The sequence below is a fragment of the Thunnus albacares genome, chromosome 15 (assembly GCF_914725855.1).
Source record: "Thunnus albacares chromosome 15, fThuAlb1.1, whole genome shotgun sequence".
Lineage (NCBI taxonomy): Eukaryota > Metazoa > Chordata > Actinopteri > Scombriformes > Scombridae > Thunnus > Thunnus albacares.
Genome location: NC_058120.1, coordinates 16701201 through 16723619, shown reverse-complemented (window position 1 = coordinate 16723619; position 22419 = coordinate 16701201). Strand labels below are relative to the sequence as shown.

Sequence of the window (22419 nt, the reverse complement as noted above, 5' to 3'; positions counted from 1 at the left end):
TGATGCATAAATGCATAAAATTTGAACAGAATTCATTTACATATGTGATTTTGCACAAATTTGCCATATCATACATCAATATTGGAAAATATCTTAATATTGTGATAATTATTTCAATGATGATATTATCAACATTAGTGGGGGTGCATTTTCTTAAATACTGCAAAAGCTAAGAAGCCTGTATCTTCTTTTTCTTGCCATCAAACATTAATGGCTTTGACCAACGTGGCCCCTGTTCACTGACTCTTTGACTAAAACCCCTCTTTCTCATCCAGCACACTCAGCTCAGTCACAGGACATTGTTCAGCACTGAAAGAAAAGATGTTTGGCTTTGCTCTTCAGACTCTCTCCTCCTTGAGAGCGAGGACAGAAAAAAAAAAAAAAAAAAAGGGGAAGCGAAGTGAGAAGGAACATTGCTTTGTCCTCTGCTACATGGCCAGAGAGTAATAGTCAACAGCAGGGAACAGGATCATGTTTCAGGGCTGGACAATAACACACAGAGGCCAGCCAGGAGGCAGGAAAAGGGCTGACTCAATGATTCTCAGCAAGCGTGTGTCTGTACGTGCAAGCTGTGTGTATTTGTCTTTGTATGACGCGTTAATATGCTAACAGGAGAGATGAGGATACGCACCATGTGTAATACTATGGCCTTCTTATATTGACAGACACACCATTATACATGGTAGCTGGACATCGCTCGATCTGCCTCACTCAGACTGTGTTCAACACATTAAACTCCAGCCAGCTAATGCCCTCTGAGGATTGTCAATGCAATTGCTAAATGAATAAATCAACGCACAGTCACGCATTTGTGTGCACAAACATGTGAGGGCTTTCTTCTCCAGCTTGAGTAATAAAAACTGAAAAGGCTCCAAATGAAGATTCACACAAGAATTTGCCCTTTAATGGAATTTTGCCTTCTGCTTCTCGTCTTTGTAGAAAAGCACTAACAAAAGCAAAGAATTCAGTTCAGTGCGGAGTTGTGTCCAAGTCCTCAGCCTAATTTATTGGAAGCTAAGCTGCATGGATATTGAGTCACATTTGTGTGTGTGTGTGTTTGTGTGTGCGTGTGAATCTGCATTTGTGAGTGGATGTCTGTGTTCCAAAGATGCCATGTACCTTGACAGCAGGCGTGACTCCATCTTCAGCTGTGCTCTGCCCATTCTGTCAAGAAAGCAGATGTGAGACACAGTCAGTGTGTGTGTGACAGTGCATGTATCATGTGTGTGCTTTGTGTGTATGTGTAAAAGAGGGAGACACAGAAAGAGAGGGAAAGAGAGATGCAAGAGAATATTTGCAAGACTGCGTGGGTGGGAACAGTCCATTGTATCCAGCACTTTGCTCCTTCTCTGGCAAACCTAATAATCTTAGGCTGACACGCAAATACACATCCTTCATCCGTTCCCCTGTAGGTAAGTCTCGCTGAAAAGGGTAATCATTGTTATTTGTAAAACAATGGCTTGCCAAAGGCTTTTCGAGAAATAAACATGCTGTTCAGATAGCAGAAGTGGGAGGCAAACTTTGAACATACAGCAGAATTTCAGTCAGAGTACATGATTAGATGTGTATCATACTGTCTTGCACACAAAGCAAAAGAACAACAAGGAGGATAAAAAGCAAGGGGTAGAAGAGATTATTACAGATACCTGTGATGATATTTCAAACGGTAGTGGCCATTATAATGTCTAGTCACATTTGGATCACCTGTCATTGCTCATGTAAAGTTTACAGAAGTCAGACAGACAATGAGGCAAAAATACATCAGCATCGGTTGTATTGCTGACTCGTTGCATTTAGACTTTTAGAAAAGATTATTTGAAGATACAGGAGTGCCTGATCACATTTAAGACAAGAGAAGAGGTTTTGTATTTTTTCTCTGGATTTCAGCCCATTTACCCTCAGAGTGTGGTACAAACAGTATGATATTATATGAAAACTGTTTTCTAACTCAGGTGAGGTCCAGAAAAGCAGTTTTAGGTGCAACCACACACTGGAAGTCAAACATTACCGGTTGAGTAAGTCAGATAATGACTTATCACGGTATTGTTGTCAAACTTGTTCTTAGTCAAGGAATTTATTATTAATTTATTAGTATACTATCAGACTTTTTGCTGTGTATTTGATAGGTGCCTTTTTTAATTGGCAAAAACCCCATTACCCCATTCCAGAGGGATAAAAGATCAATGAGCTCACTTCCATGGTTCAAGGTATATATATATACATATATATATATATATATACATATATATATCCTACTAACATGACACAAGCAGTGATGAAAATCACTTATACAAGGGTGTGTGGTTCATATATATATATATATATATATATATATATATATATATATATATATATATATTCCAGCAGTTTAATACTGCATTTGCATAAAATTGGATAAGAAGTTTGTCCAAAAAAATCAATGCAGAAGTCAAGATATCCTGGGTTTTAGTCCCTACGAGAGGCCACAGTGATGTCTTCAAATTTCTTGTTTTGACTCACTAAAGAAACACGGAAAAACACATTTGAGAAGCTGGAGCCACCAAATGTTTTGCTTAAAAATTGCCAGTTAAGTTGCCAATTGATTTTCTGATAATTTACAAAACAACTAATCATTGCAGCTGTAATCTTTTGGCAGACCCTCCCTTTCTGCTAAATGCCTGCGTCTTTCAAACCCCACACTTCCAGTTTGTAATGCAACCTGTTCTCTCCAAATCTGAGCCGAGACTCAAGCGATAACACTTGAGTAATTTTCTCAGTCTTACAGCATCAAAGCTCCTCTGTGGCCACAGAAGACTTTACACAGCTGTTTTCACAAGCTGATAAAAACTAATAAAATGACTTGTAAATCATGTTAAAACATTTAAATCAGTGGAGTTCCTCTTTAATGATGTGTTGTATCACTGATACATGTGAAAATAAATCTATGATGATAATTGACCCCTTCCATTGATCAAAGAAACTGGACTCAGTCCAGGGTCAAGTATTCTGGCCAAATGTGACAACACCCTAAATAACAACCCCCCCGCCCCCTTTTCCGCTTTTTGCTTTGTTTTTCCATCACAGAAGGGCGACCCTCAGGTTGTTCACTTCCACTATACCCTCTACCCTCTTCCTCTTCCTTTAGACTGCACAAAGTAAGACAGGCAGTCAACACAATGACAAGCACTGGCCTTAACAATCAACGACTAAACAGAAAGGCTATATAGTGCAAGACACTGAAGGTGGCACAGGCAATGACAAGGGAGAAAGGTTCTTGTACACTGAAGGGGAAACATAGACCTTCTGAACAGAAAGAACACAGACTGTGGATCTAATTTACTGTCGCTGTAATACCTCACAACACATTCTCTTCTGCGTCCAATGATTGAATGCGTTTGGCAACTGGATGTACTTCCTTATTTTCTGCTTTGTGCTTTATTCTTGCAACAACCAACAGCAATAAATTGGATGGGTTCTTCAACCCCCGGCATTTTTACAGACCAACAGTTCATCTGGTTGGACTTTAATCATGATCTCGGGGGAGGCAATTTAATTTAGCCAAACTGTGCCCGTCATAAAAGCTGCAAGAGCCGTAATGTGAGGTGACACGGGAGAAATGGAAGCAATTAAGCAGCGAAGTGCAGTTCGAAGTCAGCCGCAGATGTGTTTTAGGAGTGCTAATTTAAAGAAAAGCGAGAGGAAGTTCAGTGTGTTGTGTGTGTGATCTGACTTTCAGAAGCACTAAGTGGAATCTTCCCACTTCACTCCACTTTCTGACACTTTACTTTCCTTCATCTCATATTCCATCAGTGAGGTGTAGCCTGCTCGTTTTCTTTAACCCAAAATGATGAGGGATCCTACATGTGTGAGTGAAACTGTCTGAGCTTGTGTGTGTGTGTGTGTGTGTGTGTGTGTGTGTGTGTGTGTGTGGTCAGCAATGCCTTCCTGACGATGCTGCTCAACACATTTCAACCTCATTAGCTCTGCATGGCTGATCCAAGTGGCCCAGTTAATGGTGCTTTCCCTCCCCTGGGCTTCCTCAATGAGAGCACAAGCATGCACACACACACACACAAACAGCCCCATAAATACGCTCAAAGTCGAATACATTAATGGGCAAACGTGATTTCCAAATAAAAACTGAGTACGTAGAGTATACGAATTGCGCTGTGCAAACACAGACATAGAAAACAAAAAATGCACACGTTTGTTCACTAGGAGAAATTTACAGGCCACAAGCATACTGTAAACAGATTTACAGACCAACCTATTAAAACCATAGCCACAGCCAGACAAGAGAACTTTTAAGTTCTCACAGGACTCCTATATGATTCGACAAAGTAAACAATCTCAGGGCACCGCGCTGGTGTGTGTGTTTGATAGATAAATCTGTGTTTAAAGAGCATGATTAGAGCAGTGCTGCTCTGTATCCTGGCAACTAAGAAATACAATGATGGTTCTTTTGTTGGTGCCTGTAATCCTATCTGACTGAATTTCTTGTAATATCAGTGAGTATTGACAGCAGGTTACTAATGTCCTCTGTTCAATGCCAGAAAATGGACCTTTGCTATTTCTGTTTGTGTTTTAGCCTGTGCTAAGCAGTTCTCACTAGTATCAGCAACCATAAAAAAAAAGAGAAAAGCTTTTAAATCTGATATGAGGTATGAAGGCTGACTTTCTAAGGGCACCTTTCAAGCAAAGGGCTCTGTTATCACATGCCCACCCAGCCCTGCTCAGGTGTTCCTCAGGGTCACACCCAGATTAGCTGCAGCTAAGCCTACGCGCACGCACACACACATAGAGAAAGGCGTGAATGTGAACTTTACATGAGTACAAGTACTTGAGTGTACAGTGCTGACTACGCCTGGCTAACAAACATGGCACACATTCCATCTATTAACCCTACGTTCTCCTCTACGCAGCCAAGTTACACAATAACCAAAAAAGACTTGACGCTAGTTGTACCATGTTTCTGTCTCTCTCCTTAACCATCTGGGCTTGTACAGTCGTGCGCTATAAATCCTGGCTTGTGCAGTCCTGCTATATACAAATATTTTGGAAAAAACTTTTGAATTTGTCCTGTCGTATCTCCTCTGTCCAATCAGGAAAACAGAATTTCATCCTTTTTTTGAAATATATAAAAGGTACAGAAACTTCTTTGAATGACAGTGGGGATATTACCAGTGTAAATCAGTGAAAGTTACACAGTAACACTGGAGTTTCAGGCCCGAAGGGGGAGGAATTTTTATGAGTCAAATAGCTTGAAGGAATGTTTATCCATATAGCATATCTGTAGTGGAAATCAGCGGTAACTAAACACTGACAGAAGTATGATTCATATCTTTTGGAGGACCTCCTCTAACTTAGTAATGATAGTGGCTGATGCAGGTGGTTTTGACTCAACTGGGACAGGATGGTGGTGACTTGTTGAAGTTCCTTTATCAGAAATGATTCACTGAGGATCAGTTAATTAACAACCAGCATGTTTTTGTGTTGAATAAAAAGGGACTCAATCAAATAAAATAGTTTTGAATAGGTCTCTTTGCACATTTCTGTCTTGCTTGCTTGCTTTCCCACAGCATCAAGCAAAAAATAAAAAAAATAAAAAAAGGCAGTTCATCTGATTTCCATTCATGACAGCTTCTCTTTGATGACTTCTCACAAACTGTCATATCATAGCACATCATTCTGTGCTGCGGGTGTTTCAGTTGATGCTGATGAGAAACTTCTGTATATGAAGTAGTTTTGAGAATGATAGATGATTTGTTTTTTTCTTTCATCTTCGGATTTCCAAGCCCAGCTAACTCTCTCTCTCTGTCTGTCCCATCTGTCCATATCACCAGCCAGATTCCCGTTGCTGCGCCTCCCTTTTTTGACTCCTCCAACATGCTCACTGGGATGGCCTCCAGTCTCACTCTCTCTTTCTTTCTGCTCAATCAATCTCAGCCCCGAGCCGTCTTCTCCTGGTGCACCATCAGGAACCGAAGTGTGCAGCTTGATGGTAGGTTGGCGACAGAGATAAATGGCATTCTAGCTGGCAGTGACTGGTGCGATCGAATTCGACCTGTACTGGATTTGGCGGGCTGATTCTGATATTTGGGAGCAAAAAAAAAATTCTCCATACACACACACACACACACACACATATATATATATATATATATATATATATATATATATATATATTCTAACATATTACCCACATATGCTGCATTTTTAGCACGCATCTCACAATTTTGCTTCTCAAAGAGTTATAACCAACACGCGTACCGTAGGCAGGATATTTTTACACTATAAAACTTAACACTCTTCACAGACTGAGCAACACCATCTGTTCAGCTGTAATACGCTACTCGGCCAACTCACATGCTGCAGAACACCGTACAAACTAACTATGTCACCATGACACTGTTTCTAAATTACCCAAAATGCTTCTTTCTGCCTTATGTGCAGATTTTTTCATTCATCATATTATGCACAAATACTGATATTTGTCTACTCTGAAATTAAGTGTAACATGAGTAAACACTGTAGTAGTAGTACTCATGGAGTTAATTACATGACTAAATGAATCAAAACATCATTAACTGTCTTTGGAATTTCATGAATTAGGTCCAAATAGGCAAATTCATGTCAATTTGTCACTCAATTTTTCAAAAATCATTTCTTCAGCATCTTTTTCTTCATGCTACATCCATCAAATTTTTCACTCCCATCAAATGAAAAAGGTTATCTAGGCTGAGAGATAGAAAAATGAGCCTCAATTATAATCAGAATGATGTTGTGCAAAGCTGATTGAGGACACTGAGTAATATTGTGCACAGAGCTATTCATCAGCGAGATCAGAGACACAAAACGTGGGTATCACGTACCCGCTTCACCTGCTTAATTGACTGATTCAAAAGAGCCTGTTCTTGCAGCCAGACGGTCCTGCAGCTATCGTATTACAAACAGGGAAGTGATTTACAGCCTTATGTGCCACAGGTTGCTAACATGCGGACGTAGGAGTGAGCAGACAGCCTATGTCCTGCGTTTTTTTTCTCCTATGCAACAGGAGGCATTTTAAAAGTGCAAATTTTGTAAATGTCTTCAAATAATATGCATTTACTTTGTGCTGATTAACAATAGATTCACAAATTCCTTTTTTAATGTCCTATTTTTTTTTTTAAAATAAAAATCTTTACACATTCAGCTAAGTAAATAATCTATGAGAGATTCCTTGCTCGATAATGTCAACCTATATCTACTGTGTGGTAATCAGACACTTCTGAAAAGACAGGCCTGCAAAGAAAACACAGACTGGTGACACTACTGCCAGCATGCTCAAACTGTAAATTATTAGCAAGGTAAAAGAAAAGACAAGAAAAAAATGATCTAATTCTGTAGCCAACATTTGAGGTAACTCCACTGACAGTGAAATAAACTTATACATGACTGATTTTTTTTTTTTTGATGTTCTGCTCAGCCCATAGGTTGCAGAGAAGACCTTGTCCCAACCAATGAATAGGTGAGAGCAGTAGGTTATGAGCCTGAGCATTTCCCTTAAATCACAAATTTCCCAGCTTTAAAAAGAAGTCCCTTGTGAGTGTAAGTGAAAGTAGAAGGTAGACTATTTGTTATTGAGCTGTGTAAGCTACTTTTGAAGCCAATTGAAAACTCTCAAGTAAACGAGCAATGAGGAAACATCTGCTTCTTGGTTGAGATTGCAAATCATATAGCTTATAAAAAGGCCCCTCTAGTATATGACTGTTTAAAAATACAGATTATCCGTGTAGTTTGAGTGTCAAACTGACATTTCCTCTGCAAAATGCACAGCCTATATTCATCATATATTGACTTACCTCGATTAAAAATGCATATGCATTCAAAACATAGACACACATTGTGAATTATTTATGATGGCTACACTGTACACCGCAGCTGCCAACAGTTTAAAACAAACTATTCAGATATTCAATCAGTTTAGTAGCCTAACTTTTCTACAAAGTGACCACTGAACACCTTAAATTGGGGGGTTTTGTGCTCATTAAAACGCACACTTTGCTCACCATTTTTTAATTTCCCCTGTATCCAAAAATATCAGACTGAATTTCACAAAAAAAACCCAAACTGATGCAACAATGCATGCAACACAGCGTTGGACATGATTTCACCTCTCATTACCTCTGTCTCCAGCTGCACTAGTTCCATAGTGGGCCATGGCTCCGCGATCTGTGCGAGAGGCATTTTCGCAGGATTTTCAGTTCCCCCTTCAGCTGGATGTGGTCTCCCCCAGGTTTCTCCTGACAAGTGCAGTCCACTGAGAAGCTCCGGTACTCAGGTCCCAAACCCAGGTGGAGCAGATTTATCAGCACTTTGCTCTCTTTTCAAAGAGAGAGGAGGACGCGCATACAGGCACTGCAAGCACCACCAAGAGCTTTACAAACAATTGTAATCCCTTATTGACTTCAGCGTCGGCTGGCCACTGGTGAATATTTGTTGAAAGTGGTAATCCAGTTGAAAAAAAAAACAAAACAAAACAATAAACACAAACTAAACCCTTGTTCCTGCGGGTAAGCGCCTTGGCTACTCAGGATTTGGGTTTTGACAGGCGGGAGAGGAGGAGAGGAGAGCAGTGCCCAACAGCGTGATCCAAGCTCCTTTAATAAAGGCTGTGCAGGAGTCTAATGCCACCTAAAGGAATTAACAGGAGTCCGTGCTGTCTTTGCAGTCGACGTCGTATCAAGATCTTACGTATTCCCCTCTTATGTGCCTGTGATTTCTTGTTCCCGGCAGCGCGATGCGGGCAGAGACCTTAGTGTGGCTCTGTAGTAAGAACAGGCTCCAACTCGAGCTGTTATTGGCAGACTCCAACAGGATTTTATCCAGCCCCCTTTTTTTTTTTCCTCCACTTGGTCCGCCCCGGTGTCTGATCATGCCATCATCTGGCGGAGAAATGAACTGCAAATACGTAATGCAGACTAGAGTCTTCCATTAATGGACGAGCCTGCTGCTTTCTTTGATGCCCTTGGTGCAGCAGGTGCATCTCAAGGGAGCCTGTATCCTACTATCCTCTGCTTCAATTAAAGGATAACCTGTCAATCATCAGTGGCTGCATAATGGTTGCATAATGTCTCCTGTAAACTTAGACTGATATCAGAAGATATAATTGAAGGGCAGCGTGCAACTGACTTTTCATGTCTGGAGTAGCACTGCTTTCCCTGAACTGCAGCATTACATTTTTTAATTTCATTTATTGCACAGCGTTGCCTTTAGACGCACCATCACTCCCTCTGAAGACAGCACACACTGTTGCCAAAAATACACAACATAATCCATTACACAATAAAATGCAATACAAAGACTAGATGAGACAAGAAAAGAAAAGAAGAGACTAGATTTTAGGTTGTGACCAGTGCTGTTTGATTCTGTCTGTCACATTAATGCAGCCCCCTTTTCATTGAGCTTTTATAACGGCCCCTTGTTATCCTCGGCAATATAATACACCCCTCCACCCTCAACACTTCTCTGTTTCATTCACTGCCGAGTGGATTTTTTGCTCTTGGCCAGCTTTGGTTACTATTGGCAACTGGTGAGCATCAAACCACCTCGCCGTGGATGGATCAGATAGGTTTTTTTTGATTCAAATGAAGATGAAGGCATGGCATTTCATGGAAACAAAAGTGAAAAATTAAGTGGACCTGGAAAATGGAGCTAATGATTTGGTGCCTGTCTATTGTACCTCTATGCAAAAATGCTGCTGCATTAATAGCTAAAGCTCATTCATCATGCCAACCTGCCCAATACCAGTCTGAGCTTTGTGACAGGTTAAACACACTGATCTAAACTGAAGAGTGAAACATTTCTTATCTCATGTAATTGCATATCATGTTCCTGACACAATGCTGATGCTTTTTTTTTTGAGGGGGGGGGGACTTTGTATCCGAGCTGTTAATATGCAACACCTCGTCTGTTTACTCCAGAGCAACTGTCACATCTACTCATATAATGATTCTGTCTTTCTGCAGATGGTTTACCAGTATTTCTGCGTCATAACATGCATAAATGATTTTAAAGTGATGCTATATATTTGTGCATTTGGACACAAAAGATGTATATTAATGCCTGTTTGTTGGCATATTATCCGTCATATTTCCACACACCAGGAGCAGAGAAGGAAGTCAATGATAAGGAGGAAAAAAGGTAACATACTGCTTTTCTCTTTAAAGCTCTTAGAATCGACGTCCAGCTAATTCACTTTCTAACAAACCCACACCACGCCACTCCTCCCTCATTCTTTTCTCTCTTTTTCTCTCCGTCCATTATGTATAGGACAAACTGCCACTCTCCCCTCTTCTCTCCAAGGATACCAGTAGATTGATGGTGAATATTCCTCTGTTTATAGCTCCTGCTGTATGGTGTGATGAATGATTCCAGACATTCAGTTGGATCCTGTGGTGAAAGTGAAGCGTGTAATCAAGACAATTTATGGGAAGATATAAGAGGAGGACGATCACGAAGGGTGAAAAGTCACGTCAAGAGGCCTGAGAATGGAACAAAAGCACTTTTAAAGCTATTCTGTTTTCCAAAAATCAATACGCTAGAGATGCGGGTCATCAGTAGCCAGCGATAAACAATGTCTTGTAAAAAAACAACCAATCAATCAACCAACCAATCATATTGATTGACACAGGTTGATGCTGGAGCTGTTGCTATTCTGACTACAGGAAATCTCGTCGTCTATTTACGATGCTCCAGTGACATCACAAGTCACAGCAATGACTCAGAGGTGTCTCCCGTCCAGAGACAGAGGCTTCAGGGATACCCTACCCCCACCTTCATCTTGACATGAAGCATCATGGGTAATATGACTCAGACCAGCTCGCCATGTGTGTGCAATGGAGCAAGACTCCACCCCAGACTTGTTGGTGTATTGACGTACGGATGAAGAGTGTGTTTGTTGAGGAGCTGTTAAACAAGGACATTAGCCGAGCTGCTTCTTGACAAAATAGATTTAGTCCCAAAATGACAGGGCTGCAAATTAGATAAACCGACGCAGAGATGACACTGTTGTTTAACCTCATTTTCAGTTTGAGTTAAAAGCGCAGAGGTGGAGAAGAGGGAAAGTGATGTTGAGTACGCAGGAAAAACAATGAATCATACAACGTCTAAATACACACAGCAGTAAACAGAGCTATTAAAATGTAAATACATTCATACTAAAATTGTGAAGTGGGAGCCAGCCTCTGAAACAGCATCTGAAAAAGTCCTCTGTTCATTTATTAGTCTAGCTTTTCTGGGATTTGTCATTTCCTTTAGGCTTTGTCACACTCATATGTGTATAGGTATGTTCATTTGTGTAACTGTGTTTATATTTGTGTATACAATATTCAGTTGCCTGTATGATGTTTAGTTTATTTCTGAGTGTAATACGTATGTGTCTGTATCTCAGAATACATCATAAAAGCAGGATACATATAAGAGTGTCTCATTAGACAATAACCAAAGGTGATGCTAACATAAATATCATCATTCTAGACGCAATAGACTAATCCAAGGTAATCTTAGAACTAATCTAGCAGCCTTTTTCTGAACGAGTTGATGTCTGTTAAGGTCTTATTTGCAGCAGACTATTTGCATATATTCCCTAAAAGTCTGACAACTGTGGGCCCACATTTATTTTGCACCAAATCTGTTCCAGGAAGCAGCACAGTGTATTTACGTATGCATGCGTGTTTACAACTAGTAAAGGTTAAAGATAGTTTTTTTCTGTTTTGCTCCACTTTCCCATACACCATTATAAGGATGATTAAACTTGCAATGCATCTAAAGTAGATTAAAATAGAGTTTATGTATCAAGTGAAAGGTTTAGTTAATCCGAGGGATTAACTTGTTGATGCAACAGAGGCAATAGGAATTGACTCCACTTAAAAACATGGCATCCCAACATCAAAGCAACACACTAGATATAGCCAGTATAAGTAAATACAGGACACACGGACCAATGGGCATCCCAGTAGACCTCATCGCAGTACTAAATTTAATACGCTGGGTGTGTCAGGTTTCAGCAAGAATACTTTCAGGCTTTTGAAAATAATTCGTACTCAGCTCAATGAGGACATGTCTGCGATGTAAGGATCAACGCCATCAGTGAGGCTGCAGCATGGAGCAAATTAATTAGCTGCTCAACAGTGGAGCAAGGGTAATTATCCAATCTCTGCCGACTGACTACGGCGGGAGAAGATGGCATTGTAATAATTCAAAATCCACTCCGGCTCTGTGCCATACAGAAATGATGAACAAATAACATTATTATATTTCAAACATCAGTGGAATTATCATTTGTCACAGAAATGACTGATGGGACAGTGTGGTTGCAGATGGACTGGGAGGATAATATTGACTGATAATAGTAATAAAGAGATGGAAAGGGATAGAAGCTGTATTATTATCCGTTGCTGGTTGTTATGTAGTCTTGTTCTCCTTTGTCATCCATACCATGTTTTGCAATAAGAGCTTCTAATGCATAACAGAGACTTCTGAGTCCAAAATCCTATGACTGACGCAATGGGTGAGTCGAGCGAAGCAGCATGTCTGGACTTGAATTTGTATCTCAGGTATTCGGGCTGGGCAAAAAAGCAAGCCAAGCACTAGGTCTTTATACAAAACCACCTCTGAGACCAAGTGCACCACAAACAAGCACAACAGCAACACATCATCGTGTCATTGATTTTCACCAGATGATTGATCAAGCTATTGGAAAGTATCAGAGCATCCCAAGTCAATAAATACATGATGAAAACAGATGAAGACGATGAGTTAGACTGGAAAACAAGAAAGAACAGCATAAACTTGTATCAATATGTCACGCAAGGTGCTGCTATCTTTGGAAAGAAATCACAGCAGAATACTACACAAAAGCATGGGATTACGTTTTACAATCCATTGGTTTTCCATTATCCAAGATCGGTCAAGCTTGGTTATTTTCCTCTCACACTTTCAGCTGAGAACATCTTGACACAACAGAAGATCGGTAGTGATTCAGTCAACATCCATGATGACTAACATTGTTTTTTGAGCTGCAGTTTTTACACTTAATTTGTTGTTTTTACATATCCATGACTAAATAATGAGTCATATCAAACCACAATAATATACCTATCATGTTTTAAATCAAACCACACAGATTTTAAGTATTATAACGTTGCTACAGTATCTCATGTGAACTATTCTTCTCTAAACACAAATTAACAAAAACAGTTTTTTTGTATGTGGCCTAACATATTTTCTCTAGAGTATATATCTAAAGATATTGGCATGATTCATACTATATATACCACCGTGCCATTTTGCCTGCTGACATAAATCCAACTTTCCTCCACACCCTTTCCCCTCCCTCTGTCTCTTTTTCTTGGTTGAAAGGGAATAACAGCAGGGGGTGCCAGATATCAGAGGGCAGCTCTTTCATGACTCATCAGGCGTTGCCCTCTACTTCTAGGGGACCATTCAACCTCAGATGATTTTATTGGAGCTTTTTGTGCAATATATAGTATGAGACATTAGCAATGATTTCCGTTTGGAGCTCACAGCAGATTCCACAATCCATTCGCAAAATCCCTTCCGGTGTTAGGATTAATGTAATAAGCATGAAGCGTATACTGCTTCATAGACGCATTTTATGGTAATAATTCAACATAATAGGAACTTTGAACCCTAAAGCCAGTGATTGCTTAATTGCTTCTTTGTTATAATACTAAGTTCTTATGGAGTTAAGCAGAAAGGCTCTCCAGGCCTTTTAATTCCCAAAGAGACCATACAAACACAAAACACAATATGACACATAAACATTATTTCCTTGTGTTTCCTCTTTGGTCAAAAACTGAATGGATATATTATTCATAAATGAATTCCATCAATAGCATGATTCTGATGTAATTATTGATGCTGTAAATAATTCAACAACCAGAAATGTTCCCATGAAAACATCGGACATGAATAGAATATTGATAAAGATCTGGCAGAGTTTTCTCCAGGCGCCACACCAGTGCACTCAGAAAAGAGGATTATGTAGATCTGCTAGTCTTTACAGGGAGAACAAGTTATTTTCCCTTTTAAGCCTTGTGACAGTTCATGAATGTAAAGGGAAACACTGAAAAGTTGTGTGTTTGTGTTTGTGTGTGTGGGGGGGTCATAATCATATTTATACAAGCACAGTATTCCTTCCATTCCTCATTACAGTCATAACTTGTACTGTAATACAATTAAATGCAGCTACATAACAAACTTTTGCAAACTCAAAAATGGCCACAGAGTTCAATTCAGGATCTTTCTGACACAGTGAAAGTAGCATTGTTACATTCTTGCTGTACTGGTTCACATACAAGTGCTGCAGTTATTGACGCCCCTTGTGATCACCTTTTTCGTGACGTGATTGAAAGTAAAACTATGAGGGAAGTTATGAAGCCTTAAAGCTGCAGCACCTTGCACTCATACACTGTTCCTCCAGGTAAGGAGGGGGTGGGGGTGTGTGGAAGGGGGGGAGTAGGAGGGAGGGGTCTTTGCTCCGGATCGAGCCTGAGAGTTCCGCACTATTGGTTGACAGCAGGTGGACTCTTACCTGTACCTGGGGGAAGGAGTGCCAATCGTCATCGTCGGACTCTAAATCAGGATCGACTTTTCCTTCTTCCAGTAGTCCGGAGAAGTAGAAGTCAGCCAGGACGGCTTGAAACTGAACGAGCGACTGCAGCAGGACTCCGAGCATGGAGCCTATAACGTCGTGGAGCGAGGAGAGAGTCTGCGAATGGCTTCAAGGTGAGGACCATTGCGCTTTTCTTTTTTTCCCCTCTCTCTCTCTCTCACGTCTTGATCGCCTCACAGGTACTTTGGCTCGGACAGTAAAGTCAAAAATAGAAGCGCCACACAAATCCTCTTGGAAGTGAAAGGTGGAGGTGGAATGAGGAAGTGGCCTGTGCTGAGGGAGAAGTCACAACAGTCTTGTTCTGATCAATGTCAATAACTGAGGTAGTATCCTCAGAAACAAAACGTACAGGGCTGTTTGTTTTCTATTTCTTGGACCTGTTGCGTTTACTCTGACGATTGTTCCATGTATTATTTCACCCAGACTGTCATGTAAACTACTGTCTGGAGAGTAGGGACTTGTAACTTGAAATGTACACTAGTCACTGTAAAGTATATGGATTAACACTTTCTTATGCTGTTATATAGGGAAAATGTATTAGAATATCGGCTTTAAGGTACAAGTGAGCTATTACATGTAATGACACATTTATAACAGTGAATTAAGCCCATTTTTGCTTCTCATCTCGAAGTGGTTTTTATAAAGTAATAACTTTAAAAACTGATCAGAGGCATGATATTCATGTGGTCATTTAGTTTGAAAATCACATTGAACCTTTTAATGATTAAAAAAAACCAGATTGTTATTACATAAATGCAGTATTAGGTATTCTGCATGTTTTTACCACAGAGCATGTAACGGATCAGAAGTCTTTTTTTCAAGCTTCATAGTTTATTCAGAATGCCGCCAGCCCTACTTGTCGTTTAGTCCACGTTCCCTCTACATGTCTCTGCCTGTATGCCTATGTGGGGTTTCCTTTAATACTCGTGTTCCTGCATGTGGTTGAAGCCTAAGTATATGTGCTTTTTGTCTCCCCGTTGCTAGGTCTGGATGCCCCTTTGCATCAGTACCCGGTCTCGGAGTGGCAATTGTCGGGTCTGGACCTGCTCCAGTTGACCTCTCAGGACCTGGAAAAGTTGGGAGTCCATAAGATCGGGCACCAGGAGCTGATACTGGAAGCTGTGGAGAAGCTCTGCTCTCTGGTGAGGGGAGGAAGCGGAATCATGTGTGTTTGTGTACAAGATGTGTCCATAGCAATACACTGTGTATCCAAGACTGTTTGACTTGTGTGTGGTGCTGTTACTGTGCAAGGAGAGGCGCGTTCTGGATATTGACTCAGCAGTCATCTTTCTGTCTTGCTGGTTTGTTGTGTAGGCCCATGTTCTCATATTAAAGCAGTGAGATGTATTTTTTACCCTCATACACTGTTTTTAGACCCTTCTCTTGTTTGCACAGTGGAACAAGGAGCTGTTCAACAATCTTTTAGCAAATCCAGCCAGAATAAACACCAACTCTTGTTGCCATATAAGTCCTGCTTAACTGACGTACACTGAGAGGCTTTAGCAACATGCAGCGAGTTTGAGTTAATTGCTCCACTTTGCCCTCTACTTTAATATCAAAATTCTCCCTAGTCAAGCATATCATAGTAAAATAGTTATTATATTTTTCAAGCGAACATCAAAGCACTAGTCATGCTTCAACTGCAACCAAAGCAGATTTGGTGTACAAAAGCACTAACTCTTCACATGCAAATTTCTGGGAAAGTTTGTAGTTGCCTAGAAAAAACACTTCCACCTCCTCTTTGATTCTCTCTCCCATTTTTGTCCTCTGCCTAATAAATTTTCCTCCCCGTCCAATTTGGAGAGGGAGGTTTAGAACACTTAAATAATCGTGTTGGTGTGTGTGTGTGGGGGTTGTTTGTGTGTTTCCAGAATGGCCTTTGTTTCAATGGAAGGACTAATTGAGTAGGACAGAACCAGGCAATGTTCCAGTTCTGGCGTAACAGCCTGTGAACATCAGGCTCAGACTGCTTAAACTGCTTTTTGTCGAATTATTGAAATAACTGTAATACTGATTCAAATAGTCATTACAGCATTAGAATTAAGTATAATTTACCCCAAAAGTCTGAATGAATGCGTGGATGAGGTCTGTAAAAGTTTAATATAGTAAGTGCACTAATTGAAATTGTGTCCCAAAAGACAGATTTATAGTGTAAATTTTTACATTAAGGACAGTGTGTATGTGTGCATGTATATATCTGCCTCTCTTCCTCTCCTCTCTCTCTGTTTTGATGCTCCGTGAAGTGCTAACACTGCGTTCATTCATAAAAAACAACCATCAGACGCTCACATGGAGCAGACCAAACGCTTTCAAGTGCACGGTTACATAATTAAGGACCACAGTGTTGAAAAAGCCATGAAAAATTCATGTCCACTCGTTGACAGGGGATTATTCTGGCTGGTTGATATGTAACAACAAAGCCTGACCGGACCAAACCTCTTGACCACTGATGAGTGGGTCACGACAATAACCTGCCCCTTCCTCAGTGGCTGTGAAGAGTCACGTCTCACACCGCTGGGCGCAAAACTGTGATGACAGGCTCATGAAAGACACACTAGAGGCTTTCTCTCATTCTGCGAGGGAGGTTTCATGTTATTTCAACATTTATTTCTATTTTACAGCTGCAGCTAATGATTATTTTCATTATTAATTCATCTGCAGATTATTTTCTGGGTTAATCAGTAAATGTTTGTTCTGTAAAATGTCAGTAAATGAGAAACACCCATTGCAATTTGCCAGAGACCGCAAAAGAGCAAAGTAGGATAGGATAATAATTCATCTACCATTTCTAATATAAATAGGGTGGACAACATATTAGAAACACCTTGCAATGTAATGCAAAACAGTTCCACCACAAACTTAAGCATCCAAAATTGCTTTTAAGTTGAATCAACACCTCTCTAAAACAATTTCAAATCATGAACATTAAAAAATACATGAAGATATGTTTATCTGCAGGACTGTTGTAATAGATTGCATCAGTAAGTGTACCTAATCAATTGGCACATCAGTGTGGCTCATGGCAGGAAAAATTGCATCTTCATTGCTATTGCAGCTGCTGTTTCTGCTATTCTTACTGTTTTTGAATATTGAGCTAAAAATCTACATTATGATGTCATTACAAGATTTTTCCAGCTCAGCTGTAACATAGCTTCATAGCAGATACTTTTCAGCTATCTAAGTGTCAAAAGTAAATGTCAAATTTGCATGTCCGACCCTCGAACAAAATGCATTTCAACCACAAAAAATTATGTACTTTATATAAGGAGCACAGCTTTCTCTCTGTCTGAACAAAGAAGAAGTTGCTCTCTTGCTTTTAGTTCAAAATACATTTAAGTCAGTGTCATAATTTCTTTTTCCACTTGCTTGCAAAACCCACAGTTATGTTGAAAAGGCCTATTGTGAAGTGTTTTTTACGCATTTTCTAGGTATTTTATTCCTTTATTCGAAAGTGGACAGACAGGAAATGAGGGGAGAAAGGGATGACATGCTGCATAGGGCTCCAGGCAAATATGGTACAATGTGGTATATGTCTTAACACCTGAACCACAATGACTCTTGCATTCTGGAAGAGGGAAAGTGATTCATTAAACATCTGATTGTGTGTAACAATGTTAGAGCATCTCAGCAGTGGAATTATCCTTTAAAAGATTAAAAGATTAGAGTGTTTGTGCTCTGCAGACGTACGGTATAGGTGGGGAGAACCTACGCGGTTTGACAGAGAAGCTGCGTGCTGTTGCCCACAGCCTCCAGATGGGCATCCAGGGCCGATGGCGACACAACAGCTACGATGGACAGAGCGCCATCAAGCTGCCTCCTGGTGTCCTGCAGGCTGTTGTGGAGCTCATCGCCTCTGCCAAAGGACTCTTCTCTTTGCTCAACAGGTCTGTAAAGAGGGAGTTATCTAACTGTTATATATACAGCACTCGAAATTCTTTTTTTACCCAGAAAATGCCATGTGCTCTGTTTTGTAAAAAAAAATAGTTTGGCTGTAATTTCTGTTTTGCTGTAGGTTTTATGTAAAAGGCACGACTGTGTTAAAATCATTGAACAATGTAGCCCCCCAGTCTGAATGTTCTGGTGTACGCATTGTCATGCTGTTTACATGTCCTTGTTCAGAAAGTCGATACCTGCTCTTTAAAATTCCTTTCCTGTCCGTCTGTGCCTGCTCTCTTTCATTTTCTCTTTGTGTAACTTTCTGAGAACATCTATTTGTCTTTGTTCCTTTTAATTACCAATGTGATATTAAATCATTGTAATGATTGCTTTCAAGGCCTTCCAGTCTTGATCCGCTTAGTTATTTGAATTTAATTCATGTCTTTTCAGGTATCAGTTATCCCAGCTCAGTGGATACAGCACCAGCAAGAACATATACAGCTTCTGCAGGGAGCTGGGAGAAATTGTTCACAAGGTTAGTCTGTTCAATGATCTTCTGGTGCTTTTACATTTATACTGTGACAGCCTGAAGTGTATGCCTTTTGTGGAAAAATGCAGCATTCAAAAATATTTCTCTTGCATTCACACTTTGAGTGCTATTTTGACAAATTTTACTGCACACATGTTCATGAAAACCTGATGTGTTTTATCTCTGGAGGAACCACACATGAGCAAAGCACAGTTGTAATGCTATTGTCATGCGCACTAAATTTTGCATAGGAGGAACTACAACCTGTTGTGCGTTTTGTCTTGTTTTTTTTTAATCAAGCCTTAAAATACAGAAACAAAAACAGAAGCGCCAACACACTCCCTGTTCCTCAGCTTAGCTTGGGTAATGCATTCTTTATCTTTACATTCCTGGCATATTTGAAGGCAGCTGTACCTTGAAGAAGCTTAGGTTGAAAGGATTGCCAAAGACTAGGGCTGGATTTTGTTTGTATTTACTCCTTCACGGCACGGTGAAATGCTGTTTCAGAAGAAATGTGAGGAGAGGGAATATTCATAACTGCATGAATGTTAAGTGGATGAAAAGTGTTCACAGGTAGCAGAAGGGGGACAGGCCTGGATATGTTGCAGTGCCTAGGGGAGGGAGGGGTGGAGGGAGGGAGGGAGGGAAGGGGGCGAGGGCAGAGCGGAAATCAAAGGGGAAGGGAGAGAAAGAAGGAGGAGACTCAGTGAGGGATTACACGGTGACTGTTAAATGACTTTTGACTCCTGGGGGAGTGCTTGTTGCTGAACACTCAGCAGTGAGCAACAAGCAGAGAGAGACTATTAACTCTGAAACGACACTGAAGCGACTTAAATAGCCTGACAGAAGTGAAGGGGAGAAGTCAGTGGGACAAAAAGAAGATAGAGCCGCAGAGATAGCAACAACAAAATGAGAGGTAATTAGAGGAACGCAGAAACAGAAAAAAGGTGTAGGGAAGCTGTGGGTGAAAGAGGAGGCTCAGTATTTAGAGGAGTTTATATATAGACCTCTATAGCCAGCTCTCTGGACGCCTGCCCAGCACGACAGGTACGGCTCTCACCTCTTTGATTGGATAATTCTCTACAAGGTGATGTTGCTTTTTCAGCTGCTTAAAAATAATACAGTTACATAAAACAGCAAGTGCTATTTTTTGCTGGTTAGTTATCATTCAAAGTTTGAAGTAGCGTTGACATTTTATAATCTTGTGTCTTATAATAATATTAGAGATTATTCAAGCCTCATTTGAGATGTATCCTAGCCATATAAGGTTAGTCGGAACCAGCAGTTTTACCTGTTTAGCCATCGTCAGGAGTTAGAACAAGATTTTTTTGTGTGAGGAACAAGAGTTGCAGTGTCTGTGTTGGTGTACAGAAACAGTAATAATATTCTTATGGACTCACTGCGTGGAGAGAAAGGAAGGAAGTATGGATTTCAGAGAGTGATGGAGCTGATAGGATGTTTTGCCGCCATGAAGTGAATCAGATTTGTGCCAGTTGACTGTTGTTTTCATTCAGTGTTTGCTTCATACGCACGGAAGAAGGAGTGAGTGATTAGTGAGAAACCTTCGCAGCTGCATCTGAGGATGTTATATCGTCTGCCTCTCTCAGACGTTGATCATCGTTTGCTAATGGCCGGCTATTGTTAGCTCAATTCCTGTTTTTGAACGTTGTGAGCGTGTGCGTCCATTTCGTACAGTGAGGTGCGGGTCATTTGTTTTTGATAGGCTAACCTCCCGAATTGGCTTGTCAATCTTTGAAGTGAAAACAGTCGGATGGCTCGTTTTTCGGACTTCCCCTTTCCTCGAACATCACTCAATGAATGAGTGTACAAGTTTCAAATTACCGTCTAACAAATTTCATTCACAAAAAAAGTATGTCACCTGTCTTGGTAGGTGCTGCACAGACATTTATTTATAAATCAGCTCTTGGCAGATGAGCTAAAAGGTCAGTTTTGGAAGGCTGAGAAGCAATCACGTCTATTCAGTGGACAGGAGAAAATGAAAGATCCTCATACACATGGGTTCAGGCTTCATCCATCCAACTGTCATCATAGCATTATAAACCTGCAGGCTGTGTGGAAAACCACATTGATTCACACACACTTGTAGTATGTCACATTACACAATTCATGTGTGTGTCCCTATACCGTAGAAGTTACATTAGCAGCAGAGCATTTTGCCAGTCATGGCATCTATGAGTCGCTTGTGGTTAGTTGGGGCCGGTGTCATGCCCTCCCGTGACGTTTTACTGTGCTGTCAGGAGGCTGTGGCTTCATCATGACATCCTTTTCTGGAGAACTGCTTTGCTTTCACCGAAGCTGCACCGCATCTCTCACACTAAAGAAAGGACTCTTATTTCCTTTTTGTCTCTGTGTGGGAGTGTTTGTGTGTTTCTTCTCACACCCCGAGGGCTACCAAAGTCAGTAGTCAGCTGGTGTTGCTGGAATCCCTCACTGGCATTGTCAAGTCTGAGTTTCGCAGTAACACAAACTCAGTCTGCTCTTAATCAACCCAGCCGCAAGCGAAGGCCATGACAGAGAGAGACAGAGGGAATGATAGAGAGAGCTGTGTGAACTATGAACTCGGATATGAGAGCAAAAAAATAAGGAGGCATTCCACTAAGGTATGTGAGTAAATGAGATACGGGAAAATGAAAAGATAATAGAATATGTCTTTTGAAAGTGTTTTTGACATAAAAGCAACATGTAAAAATTTAACTCCAAGTGAATTTAATGTTTAACCTCCATTTAAAGAATCTGTGACTGTTTGACTTTGTGACTCTCTGTGACTTTGTTTAAAAGGATACATTTTGGTAGTTCAAGGTTTTTGTTTTGTCAGTCAAGATATTGTAAGACAGCACACTGTTTCCAAAGTTCCTGTATCTTTTCCAGTATCTCTCCATTCTCATCCCCAAATCCCTTTTTTAAGCCTTTGACTAATAATATCCTACATTTGGAATAGTTAACACCATCGGTTACAGAAAGCTTTACTATAAAGACCCCAAGCAGGCAGGGGGAACGGCTCTGCCTGATTTCCAATACTATTACAAGGTAGCAAATATTCATTGTTTGACGTATTGGATGCATTCCTACCTTGAAACCTTATGCTCAGCCTGGGTAGCAATGGAGGTCTGTGCTTGTGGCCCAGTTTCTCTACCTGCCCTTTTAGGCACTGCACTTCCACTTGCCTCTGATACTCCCAACGCTAACCCAGTCATAGAGCATTCCCTACAAATCTGGGCCCAATTGCAGCTAGTCATCTTTTTGCTCCCTCAATGGCCAATGGCGCATTTCAGATCTGGCACGAAAAAAGGCTTGAAATGCACTGGTGATCTATTTATTGATAATCACTTTGGTTGTT

General features: G+C 40.5%; 2 protein-coding genes across 5 annotated transcripts in view; one reads left to right on the top strand and one right to left on the bottom strand.

Moving 5' to 3' along the window:
- rps6ka1 (ribosomal protein S6 kinase a, polypeptide 1) overlaps positions 1 to 14719 on the bottom strand; it is a 51291-nt gene extending 36572 nt beyond the window's left edge. Inside the window, exons 1-2 of one of the 2 annotated variants that reach the window (XM_044374091.1) lie at positions 14576 to 14719; positions 1120 to 1164 (exon numbers count right to left, since the gene is read on the bottom strand). In XM_044374091.1, coding sequence (XP_044230026.1) covers positions 1120 to 1164; positions 14576 to 14719 — 189 coding nt within the window. Of the gene's footprint in view, positions 1 to 1119; positions 1165 to 8142; positions 8809 to 14575 lie in introns of those variants that run through there. The other variant, XM_044374093.1, reaches the window with a different exon arrangement.
- cnksr1 (connector enhancer of kinase suppressor of Ras 1) overlaps positions 14660 to 22419 on the top strand; it is a 29067-nt gene continuing 21307 nt past the window's right edge. For 2 of the 3 annotated variants that reach the window (XM_044374088.1, XM_044374087.1), the window contains exons 1-4: positions 14660 to 14769; positions 15641 to 15798; positions 18338 to 18540; positions 18983 to 19067. In XM_044374088.1, coding sequence (XP_044230023.1) covers positions 14718 to 14769; positions 15641 to 15798; positions 18338 to 18540; positions 18983 to 19067 — 498 coding nt within the window. In that variant the 5' untranslated portion in view covers positions 14660 to 14717. Of the gene's footprint in view, positions 14770 to 15640; positions 15799 to 18337; positions 18541 to 18982; positions 19068 to 21385; positions 21683 to 22419 lie in introns of those variants that run through there. The other variant, XM_044374089.1, reaches the window with a different exon arrangement.